At 46.2% G+C, this 25025-nt stretch overlaps 1 protein-coding gene and 1 long non-coding RNA gene across 2 annotated transcripts in view; one reads left to right on the forward strand and one right to left on the reverse strand.

Annotated features, from left to right (window-relative positions):
- Positions 1-1406: 1406 nt before the first annotated feature.
- Positions 1407-3306, reverse strand: LOC118659204. Its single transcript, XR_004968471.1, has 2 exons — positions 3013-3306; positions 1407-1536 (listed from the first exon to the last, which is right to left on the reverse strand). It is a non-coding gene; the product is annotated as an uncharacterized LOC118659204 (long non-coding RNA).
- A 55-nt stretch (positions 3307-3361) lies between these two features.
- Positions 3362-25025, forward strand: part of ELAVL1 (ELAV like RNA binding protein 1) — a 39287-nt gene continuing 17623 nt past the window's right edge. Inside the window, exons 1-2 of the mRNA XM_036315375.1 lie at positions 3362-3495; positions 18113-18300. Coding sequence (XP_036171268.1) covers positions 18129-18300 — 172 coding nt within the window. The 5' untranslated portion in view covers positions 3362-3495; positions 18113-18128. The remainder of the gene's footprint in view (positions 3496-18112; positions 18301-25025) is intronic.

The following is a 25025-nucleotide window of genomic DNA, read 5'->3' on the forward strand; positions in this document are numbered from 1 at the left end:
TGGGAGGCATATTACCCTTTTACTATATAGGGTAGAGGCCTGGTGCACAGGTGGGGCCGGCTGGTTTGCCCTGAAGGGTGTCCTGGATCAGGGTGGGGGTCCCCACTGGGGTGCCTGGCCAGCCTGGGTGAGGGGATGATGGCTGTTTGCGGCTGGTCACACACCATTCAGGGTAGGGGTCCCCACTGGGGTGTCTGGCCAGTCTGAGTGAGGGGCTGAGGGCTGTTTTCAGGCTGGGGGTGACTGAAGCTCCCAACCGCTCCTTTTTTTCTTTTTTTTTTTTAATTCTGGGCCAGCTTTAGCTTTGAGGCTTGGCTCCAGCTCTTAGGCCTCCGGGGCTGAAAGTAGGTTTCTGGCCTTTGCTTACAATGTTGCGAATCTGCTGGCTGAAGTCCGGTGGTGTTTGTTACAGAGTTTCTTAAACTGCAGGCTCAGAGGCCTGCAGCGGCAGGTGGGGAACATTGGAGTCCTCCGTCACTGAAGCAAGCAAGCCTCATGTTAGTTTCAAGCTGCCTGGCTGCCGGCCGCTATCTTGGCTGACAGTTAATTTGCATATCTCGCTGATTAGCCAATGAAAAGGGTAGCGGTCGTACGCTAATTACCATGTTTCTCTTTTATTAGTGTAGACTAGTACCGTGGTCGGCAAACTGTGGCTTGCATGCCACATGCAGCTCTTTGGCCCCTTGAATGTGGCTCTTCCTAAGCCTTAGGAGTACCCTAATTAAGTTAATAACAATGTACCTACCTATATAGTTTAAGTTTAAAAAATTTGGCTCTCCAAAGAAATGTCAATCGTTGTACTGTTGATATTTAGCTCTGTTGACTAATTAGTTTGCCGACCACTGTACTAGTAGATATGCATAACCCATGGACACAGACAATAGTAGGGTAAAGGCCTGGGGAGGGGATGGGAATGGGGAAGAAGGGAGGGTCAATGAGGGAAAAATGGGACATCTATAATACTTTAATACAAATAAAATTTTTAAAAATTCTCATCACAAGAACAAAAAAATTATAACTAAGTGTGGTGATGGATGTTAGTATGTTAAATTCATTGTGGTGACTATTTTGCAATATATAGATATATCAAATCATTATGTTGCACAGCTAAAACTAATATAATGTTATATGTCAAATATTTTTTTTAAAAAGAGAAAGATGGGGGAGGGGAGAATAACTAAATGTAATATGATATCCTGGATGGGATTCTGGAAGAGAAAAAGAATATTGTGTAAAAACAAAGGAAATTAAATTAACTATGAACTTTGGTTGATAATGCTGTATCAATTTTGGTTCATTAGTTATAACAAATGTATCATACTAATAAGAGATGTAATAGGGGAAACTGGGTGTGGGGAAAATGGTAGCTCTGTACTTTCTTTGTAATAGTTCCATAAATCTAAAACTGTTCTAAAAGATAGTTTATTAATACCAACAATAAAGTATAGATGAATAAATGAAGGACTTCATTCTTCATGGTGACAATGATCATTGCTCCCTTCTCACAGAGATGTTTCAAGAATTATACGGGAGAACCTGCAAAAGCATTTAGCACACAGTACATTCTCAATTCAGAGCACTTACCACCATTCTCATAAATCTATGTCATCTGCTATGGAAGCCATTGGCCCTATTGTGATTATTTAAATTTCAATTAAGTAAAAATTAAATATATTAAAAATTCAGTTCTTTTTTTTTTTTAACATGCCCTTAACCGGAATTGAACCTGGGACCTTTTAGTCTGCAGGCCAATGCTCTGTCCACTGAGCCAAATCAGTCAGGGCAAAAATTTGTAACCAGCTACATGTCAAATGCCCAAAAACCACATGGAGCTAGTAGCTACTAAATTCGTGCTGATAAAACACATGCCCATCAGCATAGAAAGTTCTACTGGACCAACACTGCACTAAACAATGAATACCATAGTTCTTTGTTCAGTCTTTTCAACTCCTTCCAGTCCTTGTGCAAATGCCATCTTCTCAACCATCCTGACCACTATCTTTCAAATTGCTACCCCCACATTTCCCCTGCCCTTCCCCAATTTATTTTTCTCTTTACCACTTTTCACCCCTTGATGTGGAACCCCCTTGATTTCTTTTCTGCCTCCCCTATATAGCACTGCAAGGTCAAACACAGTAGCACTGGCAACATGTGGCTGTTGAGCCCTTAAAAAGTAGCCAATCCAACTGTAAATGGGCTGTGAGTGTTCAAAGAATGTGTGAAGGGAAAAAAAAAGTAAAAGATCTCATAACCTTTTTTTTAATCCTTACCTGAGAATATTTTTTCCATTAATTTTTAGAGAGAGAAGGGAAGGAAAGAAAGAGGGAGAGAAAGAAATAATCAATGCGAGAGAAGACACATCAATTGGTGGCCTCCTGCATGCGCCCGGACTGAGGCGGGGGATGAACCTGCAACCCCAGGTACGTGCCCTTGACCAGGAATCGAACCCCCGATCCTTTGGTGGGCAGGCTGACGCTCTAACCACTGCACCACAGTGGCCAGGCATCATAACTTTTTATATCGGTTACACGTTAAAATAACATTTTGGACATAAATTGGGTTAAATAAAACACATTATTAAAATTAACATCACTTGTTTCATTTTACTTTTTCCCTTTAACATGGCTACTAGAAAATTTAAATTATGCATGTGGCCAACATTTGTAACTTGCTTACATTTATTTCTACTGGAAAGCGCTGGTCTAAAATGTGAGCCCAGTAAGGGCAGATATTTTTGTCTATTCAGTGCCTGGCATATAGTAGATGCTCAATAACATTCTAATGAATGAATGTTGGGCTGAGCTAATTGGAACCCAAGAGCTATAATAGTCAACACTGTTGAAATGCTGACACGTCCATGTCCCGCCTCCACACCACACCAGATAAGGAAACTGAGGGCCATCGAGATGATGACATCAGGCCTTGTCCAACCGCGCGTAGTGCGGAAACGTCGGGGCCAGGATTCGAACACGGGTTCTGTCCCCATAGCCCAGACGCGCTGACCGTTCCTACCTCATAGGGCGGTGGACGCCGGGGACATGACAGACAGGGGCGGGCACACAACATGCGCTCCACAAGGTGCATGGCTCTTCCACCACCGCCTTCAGTTGGCCTCCGTGATCCGGACACCACCTGGACCATACCGCAGCCATCGCTGGCCACCCGGGTCTCACCTGCCATCTAGCCCTTCGTAGGCAGCGCCAGACGGAAATCCCTCCTCCACCGCGCGCCTCAGGACGCCGCGACAGCCACACTGGCCAATGAGAAGCGCGCCGTGGCGAACGCCGGCCAATGGGTGCGCGCGCCGAGGGGGCGTGTCCGGGCCGCGGGCCGGAGCGAGTCGTGCGCGCCGAGGAGGAGCTGCCGCCGCCTCCGTCGCCGTAGCCGCTGCCGGTGCCGCCGCCACCGCTAGCGAGGCCGAGCGGAGCCGTTAGCGCCGCGCCGCCGCCCCTCGCCCACCTCGGAGCAGCCCTGGGCCCGCCCGCCCGTGTCCAGGTGAGGCTGGGGCCTTCGGTGGTGCTGGACTAGGTAGGCCGCGGCAGGCCAGAGCTCGCCTCGCCGGGCCGCGGGCGTCCGCGGGCCTGCACCGGCCGAGGCCCAGGCCGCGCAGAGCCGGTCGGAGACGCGCGCGTCCGCGGCTGGCGGGCGGGTGCTGGCCGGTGAGGGCGCGGGCGACAGGCCCCGGACCGGATTCCTCGGCCGCCGCGAGGAGCGGGCGAAGGGGACCCAGCGTGGGCACGCGCCTGCCAGGCGGGCTCCACGACTCGGGCCTGGGCAGTCTTGGAAGCCAGGGATCCGGGGGCAGGAGATCGAAGCCAGAGGCGAGGTAGTGGGGTCAGCGCCTTCAGCACCCAGAGGTTACGGCCCACGGGCTCCGTCCCTGGAAATCCCGCAGGTTCTTTTGTGGTCGTTGTCAGATGACCGCGGCTAACCTGAGGTCCTTTGAGAAGTGTGCAAACCCTTCAGTACAAATGGGAGCCCTAGAAAGTATATGTTTTTTGAACGCCATCTCTAACAAGGCTCTTTAGGGGGCGGGGGACATTTGGATTTGTAAAGTGTGTGTGTGTGTGTGTGTGTGTGTGTGTGTGTGTGTGTGTGTGTGTGTTGAAAAGACAAACTGCAGGCAGTTGAACAATGGGGGATGGATACTCTTCCTTTCTTTTTTGGAGTCCTTTCTGCGAGGCTCATTTAAAACCTACTCTGTGCACAGCAGGTGGGGAAGAACTGCTTGCGCTGCCGCAGGGGCGAGAGTAGAACCCCTTTACCCAAAGTGTCCATGTGGGATCCAGATGGCCAGTGCTCCAGAAGTGGGAAGATGGGGAGGATGATTACACGGGAGAAGGGTTCTCAGCCTTGGCATTGCTAACATTTTGGGCCTGATCATTCTTGGTTTCGGCTGTCCTGTGCATTGTAGAATGTTGAATAGCATTCCTGGCCTCTACCCACTAGATGAGGACACCCCCCCTTGTGAATATAAAAAATGTCTCACATTGCTAAAAATCTGTCTTTCTGTCTCTCTCTCTCTCTCTCTCTCTCTCTCTCTCTCTCTCTCTCACACACACACACACACACACACACACACACTCACACTCACTCATTCACTCACTCACGTGTGAGAGCCGCCACTGGACTAAATAATCTTACACTAAAGATTCCTCCAGCCCTATCTCTGACACCTTGAGATCTAAGGCCCCAAAGACCTTCAACAAACTCATCTGTGGGGGGGCCTTAGATTTTCTTATATGTAAACTAGGATTGACAGCAATATTGCTGTGCAGATTTAAGAGTGTGGGAAGCCCCTAGCATTGTGCATGGCCTGTGAATGGCCGGCACTGAATAACTGATGTTATAAAGTGTCAACAGTTTTTATTGAGGATTTATTTTATGCTTGACACTTAACAGACATTTATCTCTAGCCCTTGAGGTAGGTACTGTTACAGTGTTCATTTTATTTTATTTATTTGTTTGTTTCATTATTTTTAGTCCTCACCCGAGGATATTTTTCCATTTATTTTTAGAGAGAGTGGAAGAGAGAGGGAAAGACAGAGAGAAATGTCTATGTGAGAGAAACACACTGATTGGTTGCCTCCTGAACGTGCCCCCAACCAGGGCCCAGGCAGGAGAGGAGCATGCAACCGAGGTACATGCCCTTGACTGGAATAGAATCTGGGACCCTTTGATCCGCAGGCCGATGTTCTATCCACCGAGCCAAACTGGCTAGGGCTACAATGTTAATTTTAAGGACAAAGAAACTGAGGCTTCGATGGGTCACTTGATATGACCAGCATCACACCATAAAGTGGCTGGAGCAGGATTTGAACTCAGACCCTCTTACTCAGAGTCCTTATTGCTCTTAACCACAGGGTTCTACTGCTCTTATCATTTCAAAAGTCCAGGAGACCCCTGAGGAATTCCATTCAGTTGCCATTGAGCATCTCTGTGTGCAAAGCCATATGCTGAGATCTATTATAAAACTCTGCAACTTCAAGATCCTGAAATATATGAACATCTCAAAATGTGGACATAAATGTTTATGTTGAAACACTGGTTTTGACGGGGCAGAATTATGAAAATAGCATCTTCCTAATGCTTGCTTTGTTGCTTCCCTTAATCCCTGCCTCCCATTTTGTTTGTTTGTTAATCCTCACCCAAGGATCTTTTTTCCATTGATTTTTAGAGAGTGGAAGAAGGGAGAAAAACAGAGAAACATCGATGTGAAAGAGACACACTGATTAGTTGCCTCCAGCACCTGTCCCAACTGGGGCCAGGGATGCAACCCAGGTACATGCCCTTGATTGGGAATCAAATCTGAGACCCTTTGGCACGCAGATTGATGCTCTAACCACTGAGCCATGCCGGCCAGGGCTGCCTCCCATTTTTTATCCTTTTTCCTCACTCTAGCAAGAGTTGTCGTAAACAGCCCTAGTCGGTATGGCTCAGTGGAGTCTTGGGTTCAATTCTGGTCAAGGGCACATACCTCAGTTGCAGGCTCCTCCCCAGCCCAGGCCCTGGTCAGGGCTCATGCAGGAGACAACCAATCATTGTGTTTCTCTCACATTGATATTTCTGTCTGTCTTTCCCTTTTCCACTCTCTCTAAAAATCAATGGAAAAATATCCTTGGGTGAGGATTTAAAAAAAAAAAGTTGTCGTAAACACAGATCTGATGATGTCACTCCTGATTTAAAGTCTTTGGGCAGATAAAAAAAAATTAATTTTTTAAACCTCTTTAGGTGGCTTAAACGCTAAAGTTTGGGATTCCAGATCTTGCATATTCTAACCCTTCCTTTGTGATTTCACCTGCACAAACTCCAACCCTCTCTCTGCCTGTTGCCCCACTGCCTGGAATGCTGTTCTCCTCTTGCTGTGTGGCCCAGACCAGAGCTCATTCACCACTTGAAGCCTCTGACTGCCTGCCAGAATCAACTGTTCCTAGTTTGTGTCCTCCCTATCCATTCAATATATTGAATCAAATTACCAGTAAATGGTGAATGGTGAGAGGTGCAGTTACTGTCTTCTCCCCTAGGTGGCAATATGAAGCAGCCAGGCCGACCTCTGGCTTTGGGTCAGGGAAAGATGGGAGGAAGCCAGCCTAGGAAGGGAATTGAGTCTTGCTTCCCTCCTTTAACCAACTCTCCCTGCTGTGTCCCAGGGCCTGAGCAAGGCTCTGGGGAAGCAGTGGTGGTTATATCCTGTGCGTAGATCGTTTTGGCCCACTCTGGTTAGTGCATTGATGATTGTAAATGGTTGCTGTGAAAGCACCAAAGAGGACACTGTAACCAATGACAGAGTGTTTCCTGAAGAAGGTAAATTTGTGCTGGGGAGGAATTATCCAGGTAAAGATCTGGGGAAGGTCTTTGCAGGATGCAGGAACAGTATTGGCAAGGGTACAGAGGTGGAAACATTTAGGTTTGTTCAGGGAACCACATGGGGTCTGGTACTTCAGGGGCAAGAAAGGTGAAGTGAGTAGTGGCCAAAGAACTCACATGGCTGGTGTGCAGAGGCTTTGGGTGTTGTCCTGTAGCTGCCAGCGTGGCTATTAGGCAGTTTTAGTCTACAAGGTAAGGGAGTCAGATCTGTACAGAGGAGGAAGAGTTGGAGGGGGATAATGCTGAAGGTCAGCAACCCAGTGAGAAAGTGATTCCTTTCCCTTCGATAAGGAAAATTGGGAATATGACCCTGGAATGTAGTAATATGACCCTGGAATGTAGTAATAGGAAAAAAAGAGGGGGTGGGTTTGAGATGTGATTAGGAGCTAAAAGATACAGAACTCAGTGGGTATTTAGATGTGGGACATGAGCAAGAGATGAATGATTCCGGGTCTCTGCCTGAGTGACCGGTAGATGAACAGAGGAAAAGAGAGAAAGCGGGAGTAGCTGTTTAGAATGTGGACATCAAAGGGAAAGCAAATCACTCAGGTAGAATGCGTGTGTGTGCATGGGTACACAGACAGTGAAACAAAGGTAGCAGAAAACAGTCTCTTTGTTCCTAGGTGTTGGGGGGATTCACTTAGATGATCATTGTCCATCCCCACTCAACCTAGAGAGCCTCCATGTACTGGTATATTGGCCAAGTTCATGATCACACTTTTATAGCCTGAAAACATGAAGCATAACTGTCCAATGTCACAGGGAATGGGGAGAAGTGGAAGAATTTGCCTCCTCAAGAAACTTAGAACCTGCCCTACCCAGTTTGGCTCAGTGGATAGAGCATCAGCCTGTGGACTGAAGGGTCCAGCTTCAATTCCAGTCAAGGGCACGTGCCCAGGTTGTGGGCTCGATCCCCAGAAGCGGGTGTGCAGGAGGCAGCCGATCAATAATTCTCTCTTATTGGTGTTCCTATCTCTCCTTCTCCCTCACTCTGTGAAATAAAAATATATTTAAAAAAACACACACAAAACAACAACAACTTAACAACCTGAGCTAGGAAAAGTAGAGTGTGTGAAATTCAACAACGAAAAGTTGAAGCAGCAGGTCATGACAGTATTGAGAAAGTGTGGAAAGAAATGATTGCCTTTTTTTGGTTTTAGGTTTTGATGAAAGCATTGGTGTCCAAACTGTGACTTGTGATTAGAGAGTTGTTGGCAGGAGTTTCCAAGTGCAGCCAGAGGACTGAGTGAATAAGAAAGGAGAGTACAAGGAGGTTCAGAAGCTCAAGTGGACTGGTTTGGGCAGGCAGAGGTTCAGAAGGTGAGCTTGGAGATAAATCTGGAAAAGCATGCCAAGGTCTGGTGATAGAGGCACAGTCGAGGTGATCTTGGAATATTGCTTTTCTAGGGAAGAGATAAGGATGGATTGACTGGTCAAGAGGCTTTTGCAGTACTGAGGTGGCCTGGTAATGGCCTGAACTTGAAGGTTAGCGTTACACCTGATCTGCTTATGTCCCAGGCATCTCAGCCTGGCAGATATAGATTTGCCATGACTTAGCTGGTGCCACCCCAGCCAGGCGACTTTCCCCTCTATGAGCTGTGGGAAGAGTAGAGTAAGAAAACATGTACTGTGTCCACTTAAGCCTTTATCTCGCATACCAGTTTTAATTGGGGCAGGAGATACATTCAGGGTTTTGGGGTTTTTTTTTTTCCTTTTCTGGCACCAGAGTATTTCCTGGGGGACCTTATATTCCTAAGACTTTTACCCTGAAGAACTCCGAATTTTACAGCAGGAATAATTGATTCCAGGTCTCTCTACATGATATATGAAGTATCGAGATTGAGCCTGCAGATATATTTGATTGTTCTAGTTTTCTTCTTCTTCTTTTTTTTTTAATATATTTTTATTGATTTTTTACAGAGAGGAAGGGAGAGAGATAGAGAGCCAGAAACATCGATGAGAGAGAAACATCGATTAGCTGCCTCCTGCACATCTCCCACTGGGGATATGCCCGCAACCCAGGTACATGCCCCCGACCGGAATCGAACCTGGGACCCTTCAGTCCGCAGGCCGATGCTCTATCCACTGAGCCAAACTGGTTTCGGCTCTAGTTTTCTTCTTAAGTAGCTTAGAAAGTCTGCTCTGTAACCATAAAATGAGACAGATTCTAAGGGGTACCCAGCAGAAACCAGTCTTACTGCTTTATGTATGTACCACCTATGTATATTTTGATGTCATTTCTATACATATCTCTCCCTTATACATGCAGTAGGTATACTACTGATGTGAACAACATTGCTGAAGTCACACAGACAACCAAGACTGTTTAAAATACTCAATGGGGCTGAAAACCCTCAGATTATCTCAAGAGAACATCTTCTGGATACATTCAGTTTATGGAAATGTTTTTAAGTCAGCAGAAGTCATTTTGATAAACTCAAAATTTATTTTTTGTTCCTTGCAATTGACTTTGATGCTGTGGGATAGGACGGTACTTATTGATAATCCTAAAAAAGATACTGAATGTGTTAACAAGCTTTCAGGACAATTGCCAACTGCCCTTCTTTAATATAAAAGAATGCACCAAATGTACATGATTCCTGGGTGAATTGAGACCCAGTGTCTGTCCCACCTCTGCTACTGTGTGTACCTGTGTGATGGACCTATAGTTTGCTAAGTACCCTGGGTTTGCTTGGCGATCCTTAGGTGATAGTGATGTAGCCTGGCCCCCAAGACTTTCACCAATGATATAAGTGAAAAACAATATAAGTCAGTGATTCATGCAGTGATAAAGGTTTACACCAGTGGTGTATGGGTACAGAACAAGAGCAATCTATTGTCCTGGGGGATTTTTTTAAAGATAAATGAGGAGATGATGGAGAGGTATACAATCTGCAAAGGGAGCAGCTATGATAGAGACATGGGGCTATGAAGGTCTGTGATATCCTGGGGGAGAAGCTAATGAGGGAAGTAAGGACTGGAGCCACAGGCCAGCCCCAAGATGAAGGGCCTTATGTTTCATCCTTGCTCTGTGACAAGCTTGAGACCTGACTCTGCCACTTTGTAACAGTGTGATGCCTGACCACAAGCAGTGAAATCTCTGAGCCTCGGTGAGTGTTGACACCATGGAGGGGAAGGGCTAGCTTGGTGAGGCTGAACGTGCTGACTTGGAGGGGTCTCCAGGACATCTGCATGGAGAGACACACTAAGTGAGAAGAGACAGGGTCAGGTGAGCTGAGACAGCCAGAGATGGTCACAACTTGGAAGTCATTGATTGTCAGGTTGAAATGAAGGCCGGTTGTGGTTGGAGATTGTGGGGACAGAAGCTGGTTTGGAACAGGTTAGGGGAAGGGACCCAGAGAGCAGGATGGAGTGGCCACAAAGCACTAAGGAATTGTGCCAGCCGTGGGCAAACTACGGTCTGCGGGCCGGATCCGGCTCGTTTGAAATGAATAAAACTAAAAAAAAAAAAAGACCATACCCTTTTATGTAATGATGTTTACTTTGAATTTATATTAGTTCACACAAACACTCCATCCATGCTTTTGTTCCGGCCCTCCGGTCCAGTTTAAGAACCCATTGTGGCCCTCGAGTCAAAAGTTTGCCCACCCCTGAATTGTACTCTTGGGATTTTACTGTCTACCTTGTTGCCAACTGACCAAGAACTAGGCCTGGTGGGAGCTGCTCAGTCCCAACTGGGCATCAGAAAGAGCTAGCATGCTGGGGAACAGGGCTGCAAAGCAGAGTGCGCTTTTATATATATATATATATTTCATTTTTATATATTTATATATAAATTTATATATTTTTTATATATATAAATTTATTTATTTATATTTATTTATTTATATTTTAATAAAACACACACAGTGGGGATTTACTTACATATATATATTTATTTATTTATTTATTTATGTATTTTTAATCTATTTCAGAGGGGAAGGGAGAGGGGAGCAAGATAGAAACATCCATGATGAGAGAGACTCATTAATTGGCTGCCTCCTGCATGCCCACTACTGGGGATCGAGCCTGCAACCCGGGCATGTGCCCTTGACTGGAATCGAACCAAGGACCCTTCAGTCCACAGGCCAACTCTCTATCTACTAAGCCAAACCAAGCAGGGCAGAAGATGCACTTTTTAAACCTTGAAATTTTATTTTTAATTCACTCTCTTTGGTGTAGTTTTTTGAGTTTTGACAAATGTAGAGTCAAGTGACTACCACCATGATCAAGATATCAAAAAGTTCCGTCATCTTGCCCTGACCGGTTTGGCTCAGAGGATAAAGCGTCGGCCTGCGGGCTGAAGGGTCCCAGGTTCAATTCTGGTCAAGGGCATGTACCTTGGTTGTGGGCACATCCCCAATGGGAGTGTGCAGGAGGCAGCTGATCGATGTGTCTCTCTCATCGATGTTTGTAACTCTCTATCCCTCTCCCTTCCTCTCTATAAAAAAATCAATAAAATATATATTTTTTAAAAAGTTCCGTCATCCAAGAAACAGAAACACAGTTGACAATGAGGGGGTCGGGTGTACCAACCACTTGTGCAATCAAATCCTCCTGTAACTAAAGTGGGCCCTACGTATACGTGGATTTCCAACTGTGGATCAAAAATACTTATTCCTCAGTGTTCCCCCTGTGTAGTCAGCTCTTCTTCTGCTTTCTGCCCCTGGCAGCCACTGATCTAACACCCTGATTTTGCCTTTTCCAGAATGAAATCATGTACGTGTCTCAAAATCGTACAGCAAAAACACTCAGCAAAATGTTTTTGAGATACATACAAGTTGCATGAATTAGTAGCACCTTTTTATTGCTGAGCAGTATTCCATTGTGTGGTAGTTTATCCACTAACAGCTTGAAGGACATTTGGGTTCCAGTTTTTGGTGGTTATGAATAAAGCTGCTATAAACACTTGTGTATAGGTGTTTATATGAACACTAGAGGCCCAGTGCACAAATTCGTGCACGGGTAGGGTCCAGCCAGACCAGCCCAAATCGGGGCGAATCGGTGCTGGGCCTGTCAGGAGGAGGATATGGCGGGAGGTTGGCCAGTGGGCCCTGCTCCTGATTGGGGGGGGGGGGGGGGCGATTGGGGGCCAGCAGCCTCAAGGAGGGGCCATGGATGGTTGGCCAACCGGCCCTGCCCCTGATGGGAGTGGGGAGTCTGGCTGTGGGAAGGGGCCGCAGGCCGATCAGGGTGGTGGGGGCCCATCGGGGATGGGGCCAGGTGGGAGGAGGGGCTGCAGGAGGTTGGCCAGCTGGCCCTGTACCCTATTGGGGCAGTAGGGGCCCATTGGGGGCGGGGCGGCCAGGAGGAGGGACTGCAGGAGGTTGGCTGGCCCCACCCCCTATTGGGGTGGGGGGGCCATCAGGAGCTGGCCAGGGGGGAGGGGCTGCAGGCTGATCAGGATGGTGGGGGGCTGGTCAGGGGAAGGGGCTGCATGAGGTTGACCAGCTGGCCCTACCCCCTATTGGGGTGAGGGGGGATCAGAGGTAGGGCCAGCGGGGGGGGGGGGGGGGGGCGCGGGCCTTGGGAGGTTGGCCGGAAGCCCCAACCCCGGATCCTGCCGGTTCGCTGGCCACAGTGGGCATCATAGCAACCGACTGGTCATTCTGGTCATTCCAGCGGTCCAGTCACTGGCTTTTTATATATATATAGATCACTTTCATTTCTCTTGTATGAAGATTAGGAATAGGAACTGCTAGTCTGTTTTCCAAAGTGGCTGTAGCATTTTTACATTTCCACCAGCAATGTATGAAAGTTTTGGTTTCTCCACATCTTCACCAGAAGTTGATATTGTCTGTTTTGTTGTTTGCTTGCTTTTGTGTGTGTGTGTGTTTTATTAAAAATACTAGAGGCCCGGTGCACAAAAATTTGTGCACTCGTGGGGGAGGCGGGTCCCTCAGCCTGGCCTGTGCCCTCTTGCAGTCTGGGACCCCTCCGGAGATAACGACCTGCTGGCTTAGGCCTGCTCCCGGGTGGCAGAGGGCAGGCCCAATCCCTAGGTGCAGCCCCTGGTTGGGCTCAGAGCAGGGCCGATTGGGGAGTTGGGGCACCACCCCCTGTCATGCACAGCGCAGGGCGATCGGGAAGTTGTGATGCCACCCTCAGTCATGCTCAGGGTAGGGCCGATTGGGGGTTTGGAGCACCGCCCCCTGTCACACTCAGGGCAGGGTCGATGGGGAGGTTGCGACGCCACCCCCTGTCATGCACAGAGCAGGGCCAATCAGGGGATTGGGGCATTTCCCCCTGTCACTCACAGAGCAGGGCCCATCAGGGGGGTTGGGGCTCTGTACCCTGTCACGCACAGACAGGGCCAATCAGGGGGTTGGGGCGCAGCCCCCTGTCACGCACAGAGCAGGGCCCATCAGGGGGTTGGGGCGCCGCCCTCTATCACCCACAGAGCAGGGCCGATCAGGGGGTTGGGGCGCCACCACTCTCACACTCAGGGCAGGGCCGATGGGGAGGTTATGGCTCTACCCCGTCACACACAGAGCAGGGCCCGTGGGGCGGGGGGGGGGGGGGGTGGTGGTTGGGGCCCCGCACCCTGTCACACACAGAGCCACAGGGCGATCAGGGCGTTTGGGCGCTGCCCCCTGTCACGCTGATCCCGGTGCCAGGAGGCCTTGCGGCTCCGCTGATCCCGGTGCTGGGAGGCATATTACCCTTTTACTATATAGGGTAGAGGCCTGGTGCATGGGTGGGTGCCAGCTGGTTTGTCCTGAAGGGTGTCCTGGATCAGGGTGGGGGTCCCCACTGGGGTGCCTGGCCAGCCTGGGTGAGGGGATGATGGCTGTTTGCAGCTGGTCACACATCCTTCAGGGTGGGGGTCCCCACTGGGGTGCCTGGCCAGTCTGAATGAGGAGCTGAAGGCTGTTTTCAGGCTGGGGGTGACTGAAGCTCCCAACCGCTCCTTTTTTTCTTCTTTTCTTTTTTTTATTCTGGGCCAACTTTAGCTTTGAGGCTTGGCTCCAGCTCTTAGGCCTCCGCTGCTGAAAGTAGGTTTCTGGCCTTTGCTTACAATGTTGCGATCCTGCTGGCTGAAGCCCGGCAGGTTTCTGGGGTTTTGTTTAGCTTCTATGTTTGTTACATAGTTGCTTGCAGCTCAGAGGCCTGCAGCGGCAGGCGGGGAACGTTGGAGTCCTCTGTCACTGAAGCAAGCAAGCCTCATGTTAGTTTCAAGCTGCCTGGCTGCCAGCCGCCATCTTGGCTGGCAGTTAATTTGCATATTGCCCTGATTAGCCAATGGGAAGGGTAGCGGTTGTACGCCAATTACCATGTTTCTCTTTATTATTAGATAGGATAGTTGACGTACAATATTATATTAGTTTCAGGGATAATTTGCTTTTGTTTTATTTTGTTTTAGCCTTTCTAAATGGGTAATAGTATCTCGATTCTCACCCTAAATGCGGAGAGGTTTTAATTTGCATTTCCCTAATTAATGACATTGAGCATCTTTTCACATGTTTATTTGCCATCCATATATCTTCTTTTGCCATTTTTTAAATTGGGTTGTTAAGTTTGGACAGTTTTAAAAAATATATGTTCTAGATACAAGTACTTTTGCAAATATGTGATTTGCAAATATTTTCTTCCAGCCTATGGATTGTAATTTTCCTAGCAGCGTCTTTTCACAGAGCAAAAGTTTTAACATTTGGTAGTATCTAGTTTCAATTTCCAGTTTATCAATTTCCAGTTTCAATCCAGTTTATCAATTTCTTTTATATGGATTGGGCTTTTGGTGTGGTGTCTAAGAAATCTTTGCCTCATCTAATGTCACAAAGATTTTCTCCTAGAAATGTTCTGTTTTTACATTTTGGAATAGAGGTCAGCACACTTTTTCTGTAAAGAGCTAGATGGTAAATATTTTCAGCTTTGTCACAATTACTCAACTACGTAGCTATAGGGCAAAAGCAGCCCAGACAATACATAAACAAATTAGAGTAGCTGTGTGCCAATAAAACTTTATTTATAAAAACAGGCAGTGGGTCAAATTTGGCCCCCAGGTCATAGTTTGCCGACCACTGTTTTAGAAAGTTAACTTTTACCAGGGGTAGAAAATACACCACACCTCTCTGGATAATGAGAATGAGTAATTATTGTTCATCCATGAAGGCAGGCTGAAGGAGAAGGCAGAGGAGTAGATGCCTAACACAAAACAAGAATGAAGAGAGGGAGTGATAAAGAAAAAAGAGGAAAGAAGAAAAATGTTAGAATCCCATTTGGAGCAAACTTAAGTGTGTTTTTTTATCTTTATCTTTAAAAAAAAATTTTTTCAGAGTGTATTTTAATTTCTTAGAGTTTACCCTTGCACTTTGGTTCAGGTTTCAGCAGATGTTTTTGTTTGCTTTTGAGCTAATGATCTCAAAGTCTCCTGCTCACAAACAGTTTAACGGGTTTGTAGAGTTTTTCATAATTAAACGTATCCTGTGCTTTTTACTGATTGTTGGTATTATCTAACCATTCCCCAATAATGCATATTTAAATTATATTCAGTATTTTACTTTTACCAGCCAGGGGGTTATGTGTTCTTATGCATGTTCCCCTACACATGTGTGTTTATTTCCCTAGAACAGACTCCTACAGTTCTGAGTTGGAGGGTAGTATTCACATAAAAAATCTTGGTAGGCACTACCAAGTTATCCTTTAAAAAGGTGGTACCGCCGAAACCGGTTTGGCTCAGTGGATAGAGCGTCGGCCTGCGGACTGAAGGGTCCCGGGTTCGATTCCGGTCAAGGGCATGTACCTGGGTTGCGGGCACATCCCCAGTAGGAGATGTGCAGGAGGCGGCTGATCGATGTTTCTCTCTCATCGATGTTTCTAACTCTCTATCCCTCTCCCTTCCTCTCTGTAAAAAATCAATAAAATATATTTAAAAAAAAAAAAAAAAAGGTGGTACCATGTCACACTCATATCAACAGTCTATAAGGGTATTTCCCCTTTATCTTTAAACTGGATTTATTCCCTCTAACAAGCAAAAGGTAGCATCTCTTATTTCACATCTCCTTCATTATTCTCGAACTTGAGCTTCTTTCCATAGTTTCCTAGCCATTTGAATTGCTGGCATCTATTAGTTGCAGTTAATATCCTTTGATCACTTGTCTGTTAGTGATATATATATATATATTTTTTAATTAATTTGTAGATGTTCTAAATGGACTTTTCTCAGCCACGGCAGTATTGACATTTGGGGGCTGGATAGATCTTGGTAGGGACTGTCCTGTGCCTTGTGGAATGTTCAGCAGCATCCCTGGCCTCTGCCCACTAAATGCCAGTGGCACGTGCACACACACACCCCACCCCCCAGTTGTGATAATCAGAATTGTCTCCAGACATTGCCCAATATCCCCTGGGGGCAGAATCACCCAGGTGAGAACCACCAATCTAAGTAATATAATAGGTAGCAAATACAGTTGACCCTTGAACAACATGGGGATTAAAGGTGCTGATACCCTATGTTAGGGGTCCTCAAACTATGGCCCGCAGGCCACATGCAAATACAAATATTGTATTTGTTCCCGTTTTGTTTTTTTACTTCAAAATAAGATATGTGCAGTGTGCATAGGAATTTGTTCATAGTTTTTTTTTAAACTATAGTCCGGCCCTCCAACGGTCTGAGGGACAGTGAACTGGCCCCCTGTTTAAAAAGTTTGAGGACCCCTGCCCTGTGTAATCAAAAATCCACCTTATAGCCCTAGCTGGTTTGGCTCAGTAGATAGAGCTTAAGCCTGGAGACTAAAGGGTCCCAGGTTCGATTCCAGCCAAGGACACATGCCTGGGTTGCAGGCTCGATCCCCAGTAGGTGGCGTGCAGGAGGCAGCCAATCAATGATTCTTTCTCATCGTTGATGTTTCTATCTCTCCCTCTCCCTCCCTCTCTGAAATCAATAAATATGTATATATTCTTTTTTTTTTTTTTAAATCTACCTTATAAAAATGCAGTTGGCCCTGACCGGTTTGGCTCAGTGGGTAGAGTATTGGCCTGCGGACTGAAGGGTCCCAGGTTCAATTCCAGTCAAGGGCATGTACCTTGGTTGTGGGCACATCCCCAGTAGGGGGTGTGTAGGAGGCAGCTGATCGATGTTTCTCTCTCATCGATATTTCTAACTCTCTATCCCTATCCCTTCCTCTCTGTAAAAAAATCAATAAAGTATATTTTTAAAAAAGTGCAGTTGACCTATGAACAACAGATTTGAACTATGTGGGTCCACTAAAGGCATTCCAAAGCCTGCATGCTTTCAATTCTGTGTTAAGGTCAGCTGTATTTTCTCCCAGTCTCCTGCTTGTCTGTTTCTGATGCCTTTTGGCATGCAAAGTTTTGAACCTTATGAAGTCTAACTTTCTAATCTCTTTTTTTGGCTTTTGATGCCAAACTACTTTATAAAGAGCAGGGAACAGAACATTTGCAAATAAGTAAAAGAAATGCTGGGAGATTGGACTAATGTTGCACATTGTATATGGAACTTAAATGATGGGTGCTGAAATTGTATGTGTCTTTTTTGAAGCCCTCTTAGTAAGTGGAAATGGTTGAACTTGGAATTGTTTTGTTTTAACAGACTTTTTTAGAGTAGTTTTAGGTTTACAGAAAGATTGCAAAGAAAGTACAAAGTGAGTTTCCATATACCTCTCCTTGAACACAAAGTTTCCCCTATTATTAGCATCTCACATTAGTATGAACCATTACTGATACATATTATCTGAAGCCCGTAATTGCTTTAGGGTTCCCTCTTGGTGGTGTACATTCCATGGGTTTGGACAAATGTAGAAAGACATGTATCCACCATTATAGTATCACACAGAATAGCTTCACTGCCCTAAAATATCCTCTGTGCTTCGTCTATTCATCCCTCTCCCAAAATTCCAGCAACCTCTCATCTTTTTATTGTCTCCATTGTTTTACCTTTTCCACAGTGTTGTATAATTGGAATCATATAATATGTAGCCTTTCAAGCTGTTTTCTTTCACTTAGCGGTGTGCATTTAAGGTTCCTCCATGTCTCTATGGCTTCATAGCTCATTTCTTTTTATTCCTGAATAATACTCCCTTGTGTAGATGTTTTTTTCTCCATTTACCTACTGAAGGGCATCGTGGTTTCTCCCAGTTTGGGGGCTGCTGTAAACATCCATGTGCAGGTTTTTGTGTGGACATATGTTGAAGAGAAAACTAAGTGCTAATGCAGTCATTAGTTTTGTTTCACATTCTGCAATATGAACATTAGGAATTTACTTGATTTTTTTTTTCCCCTGCAGATTTTTAAAAAATACAATGTCTAATGGTTATGAAGACCACATGGCCGAAGACTGCAGGGATGACATCGGGAGAACAAATTTAATAGTCAACTACCTCCCTCAGAACATGACCCAGGATGAGTTGCGAAGTCTGTTCAGCAGTATTGGTGAAGTCGAGTCTGCAAAACTTATTCGGGATAAAGTTGCAGGTAAAGAAACCAAGACGTTTTTGTAGAGGGACTGCTTTTGGCTGTCCTGTTAAGCACTGTCTTTTTTACCTGTGACTCTGCAGCATTCCTCAGTGTAGAAGAGCTGCAGCCTTGCAATGATACTTTTAAAGTTTCATTTTTATCTCAGACTCTACTCTGCCACCGCCGTGGTATAAGATTGGATATAGGTTCCCAAAAGAGGTAAAAATCAAGATCAGACAGAGAGCATGTCCAAAATAAGATGGTGGAAGGGGAGGAAAAATGAGGAGACACCAGAAACTAGGTCTGCTCTTAAGAGCTGGAAGGTGCCAAAGAAGGACAGCCTGGCCTGCTGTGGGCTCAACTATGGAAGGGACTCTGACCAGCGCCCTGCTCTAGGCAGGCCCATTCATCTTCCCAGGCTCCCACTCAGTGGGTCAGACCCACTGAGTCCCCAATGAGTGGCTTCTCATTAGGTTTGGGTGACCTTGACTGTTGTCACTCCATCACCTGAACGTCTGAAACACACTGAACTTGACCTCTGTGTGGGAATGGGAGCATGGCAGTGGTTCAACAGGCTGGATGTGAGGTTGGTAGGCTGGTTCAAAGCCCTGCTCTCCACTCCCTCATAGTATGACTTGTAAGCCTCAGTGTCTCCATTCATAATATAGGTATGGTGGTGCCTACCTCCTGATGTTACCTACCTCATAAGGGTTTGAGGAAGGCCCAGTAGTACCTGGTAAGGTTGTCATTCTGAGAGCATGGTTTCAAGGACTCTGGAGAAAAATATGGAAAGACCAGGTACTAGGATTCTTTTCTCCCCAGGGAAGAACACTGTTTTAGAGAGCTCTCCCCCTCTTTGCCCTCCTCCTCTTCTTCCTCTTCTTCTCCCTCCTTCCTCTTCTCCTCCTCTCTTCCTCATCCTCCACATCTTTCTCCCCCACCTTTTCCTCTTTCTCCTTTCCCCTCTCTTCTTCCTCCTCTTCATCCTTCTTCTCCTCCCTCTCCCCTTCCTCCTCTCTGCTCTGGTGAGCTGAGGAATGGATAGTCTTCCCAGGCTGGCTTTGGCTGCCACCTGGGTTGTGGGACTATGTATGATTCCCTACACTGAAACTAATTTTAAAGTAAAACAGCCCTGGCCAGTGTGGTTCAGTTGATTGGGTATCATCCCATGCACCAAAAGGGTGCTGGTTCAATACCCAGATTGTGGGCTCAATCCCCAATGTGGAGCGTACAGGAGGCAGCTGATCGATGTTCCACTTTCTCTTTCTCTCCCTTTTTCTCTAAGTTTTAATAAAAAAATATATTTTTTAAAGTAAAACAGTATTTTTATTATAGAAATACAATAATATTTAAATTTACATGACAGTAGCCTAGCCAAAGTGGCTCAGTTGGTTGAGCGTCCTCCTGTGCACCAAAAAGTTGCTGGTTTGATTCTTAGGGCACATACCTGGGTTGCAGGTTCAATCTCCCCAGAGGGGGCATTTATGGAAGGCAACCAATCGATGCATTCTCTGATACATCAATGTTTCTCCTTCTCCCCCTTCCCCTTCCTCTCTAAGCATGTCCTTGGGTGAGGACTTAAAAATTTTTTTTTTTCATAACAGTAGAGTAAGATATTGAACCACATGTACCCATTGTCAACTCTCAGCATTTGCGAGAGATGGGATGATGCCCATGACTGGATAACTCCTGGAGAGGCTGGCTGACCCATATAAGGAATTGGTTTGTCAGAGGAGGGCTTGGAACTCAAAGTATTTTTAATTAATTAATTTATTTTTTAAATATATTTTTATTGATTTCAGAGAGGATGGGAGAGGGAGAGAGAGTTAGAAACATCAATGATGAGAGAGAATCAATGATCGCCTGCCTCCTGTACTCCCCCTACTGGGGATTGAGCCCGCAACACAGGCACATGCCCTGACTGGGAATGGAACCGTGATCTGAGACGCTTAATCTCAGAGATGGGTTGACGCTTAATCACTGAGCCACACCGGCCAGCAGTCTCTGCTCTTTTAAAAAATCCTTGCTAGCCCTGGCCAGTGTGACTCAGTTGGTTAGAGCAGCAGTCGCCATTGGTGGTCCGTGAGATCTGAAAGGTTGGCAACCGCTGGGTTAGAGTGTGTCCCATAAAGGGTCACAGGTTCAATTCCCAGACAGGACACATACCCAGGTTGCAGGTTTGATCCCTGGTTGGGATGAATAGGAAGCAACCAATCAATGTTTCTCTCCCTCTCCCTCTGCCTGCCTCTCTAGAATCAATGAAAAACATATCCTTGGGTGAGGAGTAAAAAGAAAATCCTTGCTAAAATTCGCCAACTTCCTGTAGCTCAGGTTTTCTCAACTTGAGCACTATCGCTATTGGGGACTAGATAATTCTTGGGGTGGGGCATCCTGTGTGTTGTAGGATGTTGAACAGCACCCCTGATCTTCACCCACTAGATACCAGTGGCAGTTTCAGAATTGTGATAACCAAAAAAATGTCCCCAGGCAGGCATTGCCAAATATTTCCGAGGGGGTAGAATCACTCACAATTGAAAACCACTATTCTAGCTATTGTTCTTCTCCTGTTCACAGACACAGCGAATTACTGTCTCCTCTTCCTTCTAGAAGCCTCTTCCCTTGGCTTCTGTGAACCACCACCCTGGTTCTCTTCCAACCCTGAGGCCTTGCTCTGCCTCCCTTGCAGCCCCTTCTGAGCTATTAACTTCAGCGGTCCTCAGGGTTACTCCCAAGCCTCTGTATGGTGGTAAGTGGATGCACCTGCAGCTTAGCTTCCCCTTTAGTTTGCCACTTCTCTTTCAGCCACAAAGCTCCTCTAAGCTTCAGACCCCTCAACTGCTCAAATTCAGTGTTTTCCAAATTGAACTTGACTTTCCTGCAAGCCAAGGAAAGTGCACCACCCATTGTAACCGATGGCACCACTGTCCACTCATTGGCTCTGCTCAGAAATATAAACATGACCTTTGACATGTATCCCTGCCTTTTCCCTTTGGATGCTTCCATCTCTTTTCTTCCATCTCCCCTGCCTTCATACTAGACCAGGCCACATCATCCTCTGCCTACATTAGTGCTCTTGCCTCTTAACTGGTCACCCATGCTCCCTCTAGACCATTCCCACTGCAGCAAAGGAATCTCTTTAACACTCCATATCTTACTCTGTCACTCAGTTTCTTTAAAACCCCTCCCATTTCCTTTAGGATGCTTTCCCTGGCCCAACCCGGTCAGTTTTAGATGCCTCACTTCTGGGTTCCCATAACATCGGGGCAGACCTGCAACATGGGTTTCCACACTACACTGAAGTTGGAACTTTATTGTCCATTAGGTCCATATAGTTCTTGGAAGCAGGGACCCTATTCATCTCTGTATCCCTGGAGGTAGTCATAGTCTGTTGAAGGAATGAATAAATAAAAGGGTCTGGAGATTGGAGGAGAATGCGTATCAGCATGGACATTCATTCACCCTGCAAATATTTATTGAGTGCTGACCATGGGCCAGGCCCTGATGACAGGAGGAATGAGGGACGGGGTGGTCACTGGGATCCGAGAATGTTTCACTTAGTGACCTCAACATTCAAAATATTTCTGGCCAGCCAGGCTCCAGCCCCACAAGGGGACATGCATTTGTTGTTGCTTGTTCCATCCACAGTCACCAGCTAGCCTTACTGTGCAGCCCTGCCCTGCTCTCTGTTCTGGTGTTTGGTCCTTCTGCAGATGCCATATGGCCCATGGGGGACCAGGAACCAGCCTCTATCCTCCTGGACTGTTTGTCATACTGGCCACTTGGTCTTCAGCCTCTAGTTCAGTTTTGCTCAGCTTCTGTCTTATTGCTGTGCACCTCTGGTCAGGATAAAGCCCTTACCCCTGCCTGCAGCTCACAAGTCTCCCGGGGACCTCTCCCCTCATCCCAGTCACTGCACCCCACACACACTTTCCTCTCAGATTGGAATGAGCTACTTGTCATTCCCTAGACATGCCCACAATTGCACACTTGTGATTTCATAAAGACTGTTCCCTCAGCAGGAATGTTCTTACACATCTAGTCAGCCTGATCACTTTTTTTCTCCTTAATGCAAAATAATCTTTGTTCCTTATAGAAAAAGATTTCACGTGAGATAAGAAAAGTTTAAATTACCCATAATCTCACAATTGTGATTCATGTCCTTCTCAACCTGTGGGTCGCGACCCCTTTGGGGGTCGAACGACCCTTTCACAGGGGTTACCTAAGACCATCGGAAAACACATATAAAATTACATACTGTTTTTGTGATTAATCACTATGCTTTAATTATGTTCAATTTGTAACAATGAAAATACATCCTGCATATCAGATATTTACATTACAATTCATAACAGTAGCAAAATTACAGTTATGAAGTAGCAACGAAAATAATTTTATGGTTGGGGGTCACGACAACATGAGGAACTATATTAAAGGGTCGCGGCATTAGGAAGGTTGAAAACCACTGTTCTAGACTTATTTCTTTATTCCTTGTTGTAAGCAATTGTGTTCTTTTACAAAATGGGCTTGCACCACCCAAACTATGGAAACTTTTCTTCTGATATTTGTGGAGATTTTTCTCTGCCATTGAACATAGCTATCTCCTCATCATAATGGTTACATAGTATTCTGCTGTATGGAGGTTCTGAGTTTATACAACAGGTTACTGTAGCTGTTTTTCTCTATTTATTAACCTCACTGAGATAAATATCCTGGCACAAATCTTTGCTCTCTGGTTATTTCCATAGGAAGTCTTTTTAGAAGTGAACCAACAGATGCGATAGCGTATATAGTCGTCCCCCTTGTCTGTGGTTTTGCTTTCCATGGTTTCAGTTACCCATGGTCAACCACTGTCCAAAAATATTAAATGGAAAATTTTGGAAATAATAAGTTTCAGATTGCACATTGTCCTGAGTAGCGTGATAAAATCTCTTATCCCCCTGTGTCCCACCGGGAATGTGACATTCCTTTGTCCAGCATCTCCACGACTCATGTGCTCCTTGCCAGTGAGTGACTTAGTAGCTGTGGCGGTTATCAGATCAGCTGTTGTGGTATCTCAGTGCTTGTGTTCAGTTGACCCTATTTTACTTCATAATGGTCCTAAAGCATAAGAGTAGTGATGCTGGCAGCTCGGACATGCCAAAAAGGAGCCGTAAATGCTTCCTTTAAGTGAAGGGTATGTATGTATAAAAAGAAACATAATATATGTAGGGTTCAGTGCTGTGCTGGGTTTCCAGCATCCACTGGGGGTCTTGGAGGTAATACCCTGAGGATAAGGGAGGATTACTGTACTTTCTAAAACCCCTTGACCCATATTGCCAGCTTGCCCTCCAGTTTACACTCCCTTCCCCCACCAGCCCTTCCACCCCCTGATGTGGCAGGGTTTCTCATCTTTGTCAGCCAGCCTAAGTGAAGAATGGCATCTAATCCTGGTGGTAATTTGCATTTCTAGGAAAATTTATCTGTTTTCCTGTACTTACTGGCTGTTTGTACTCTTATAAAATACCTTTCTTATCCTTTGACTGCTTTCTTTCTTTGGGGGCATTTGTTGTTTATTTATTGCCTGCTTAGTTCACTCATCCCCCCAAGACCCAGTCTCTCCTTCAGTGAAGTCTTCCTTTGAGCCCCCATGGAAGTTTTAAGGAGGACTTGACTGCTCCTGCACTCTGATGTTGCAGGGAAGGCCTCGTCCACAGGGCGCTCACCTACCTCAGCCATGGACTCCAGGTCAATTTGAGAAACACTAGGGGATTAAAATAAATCTGGCTGCTCTTGTCTGCAAATAGAAGATGAAATGCTCTGTAATTATCTATTAGTTTTAACCCTTGCCCAAAGAGAGAGGAAGTATGTTTGGAAATGGAAAAGCACTTGCCCAAGGTAGTCTGACAGGGCATGAAGAGTGCTCCATGAGGAGGCAAGTAGGCTTGCTTTTCTACAGGCAATGGCTCTTGGAGCACTGGATCCTGACCAGCAGCAGAACATGATGTCAAGGAAGAGAGGGTTGGACATGGACCCCAGCCTCTGGCCCCACCCAGATGCACTGAATCAGCCAGACTTGGTATTTGAACATCTGACATTTAACCTTCCTGGAGGGAGAGCAATGCTAGGGCCATGGCAAATCTGAAAACCAGAGCTGAGCCCAAGCTGGTTTGGCTCAGTGGTTAGAGTGTCAGCCCAAGTACTGAAAGATCTTGGTTGCTTCCCGTCAGGAGCACATACCTGGGTTGCAGGCTTGTTCCTCAGCCTGGTCTAGGCTCGTGTGGGAGGCAGCTAATCAATGTGTCTCTCACATTGATGTTTCTCTCTGTTTCTCCCCCTGCTCCCTTCCACTGTCTCTGAAGGATCAATGGAAAAAAGTATCCTCTGGTGAGAATTAACAAACAGAAAAAGAAAGCCAGAACTCAGAAGCACTGGGCCTGTTGGTGGCACTTTTCCTACAACATGGGAAGTGAGAGATGGGAGGAGTGCTGAACTCTAGGACATCCTTTGACCTCAGACCCAAGGTTTATTTATGCTTTATCCCTGTCCCTTCTCCCTCTTCTCTTTCTTTCCCTCATCTTCTGCCCCCCTCCCCTGTCCACCACATCTCCCCTCCAGGGCTCTGGTGGCCCTCATCCCCAGCCCAAAGTCCAGGCAGGCCCTGTTCTTCTCAAGCCCTAAGCACCCTATGTAGGATCCTTGCCCTACCCAAGCTCTGACACTGAGCATCCCTGCTCCTCCAGCCAGATCTCAGAATTCTCTCACTT

The sequence above is a fragment of the Myotis myotis genome, unplaced genomic scaffold (assembly GCF_014108235.1).
Source record: "Myotis myotis isolate mMyoMyo1 unplaced genomic scaffold, mMyoMyo1.p scaffold_m19_p_6, whole genome shotgun sequence".
In the NCBI taxonomy this organism is placed as follows: Eukaryota; Metazoa; Chordata; class Mammalia; order Chiroptera; family Vespertilionidae; genus Myotis; species Myotis myotis.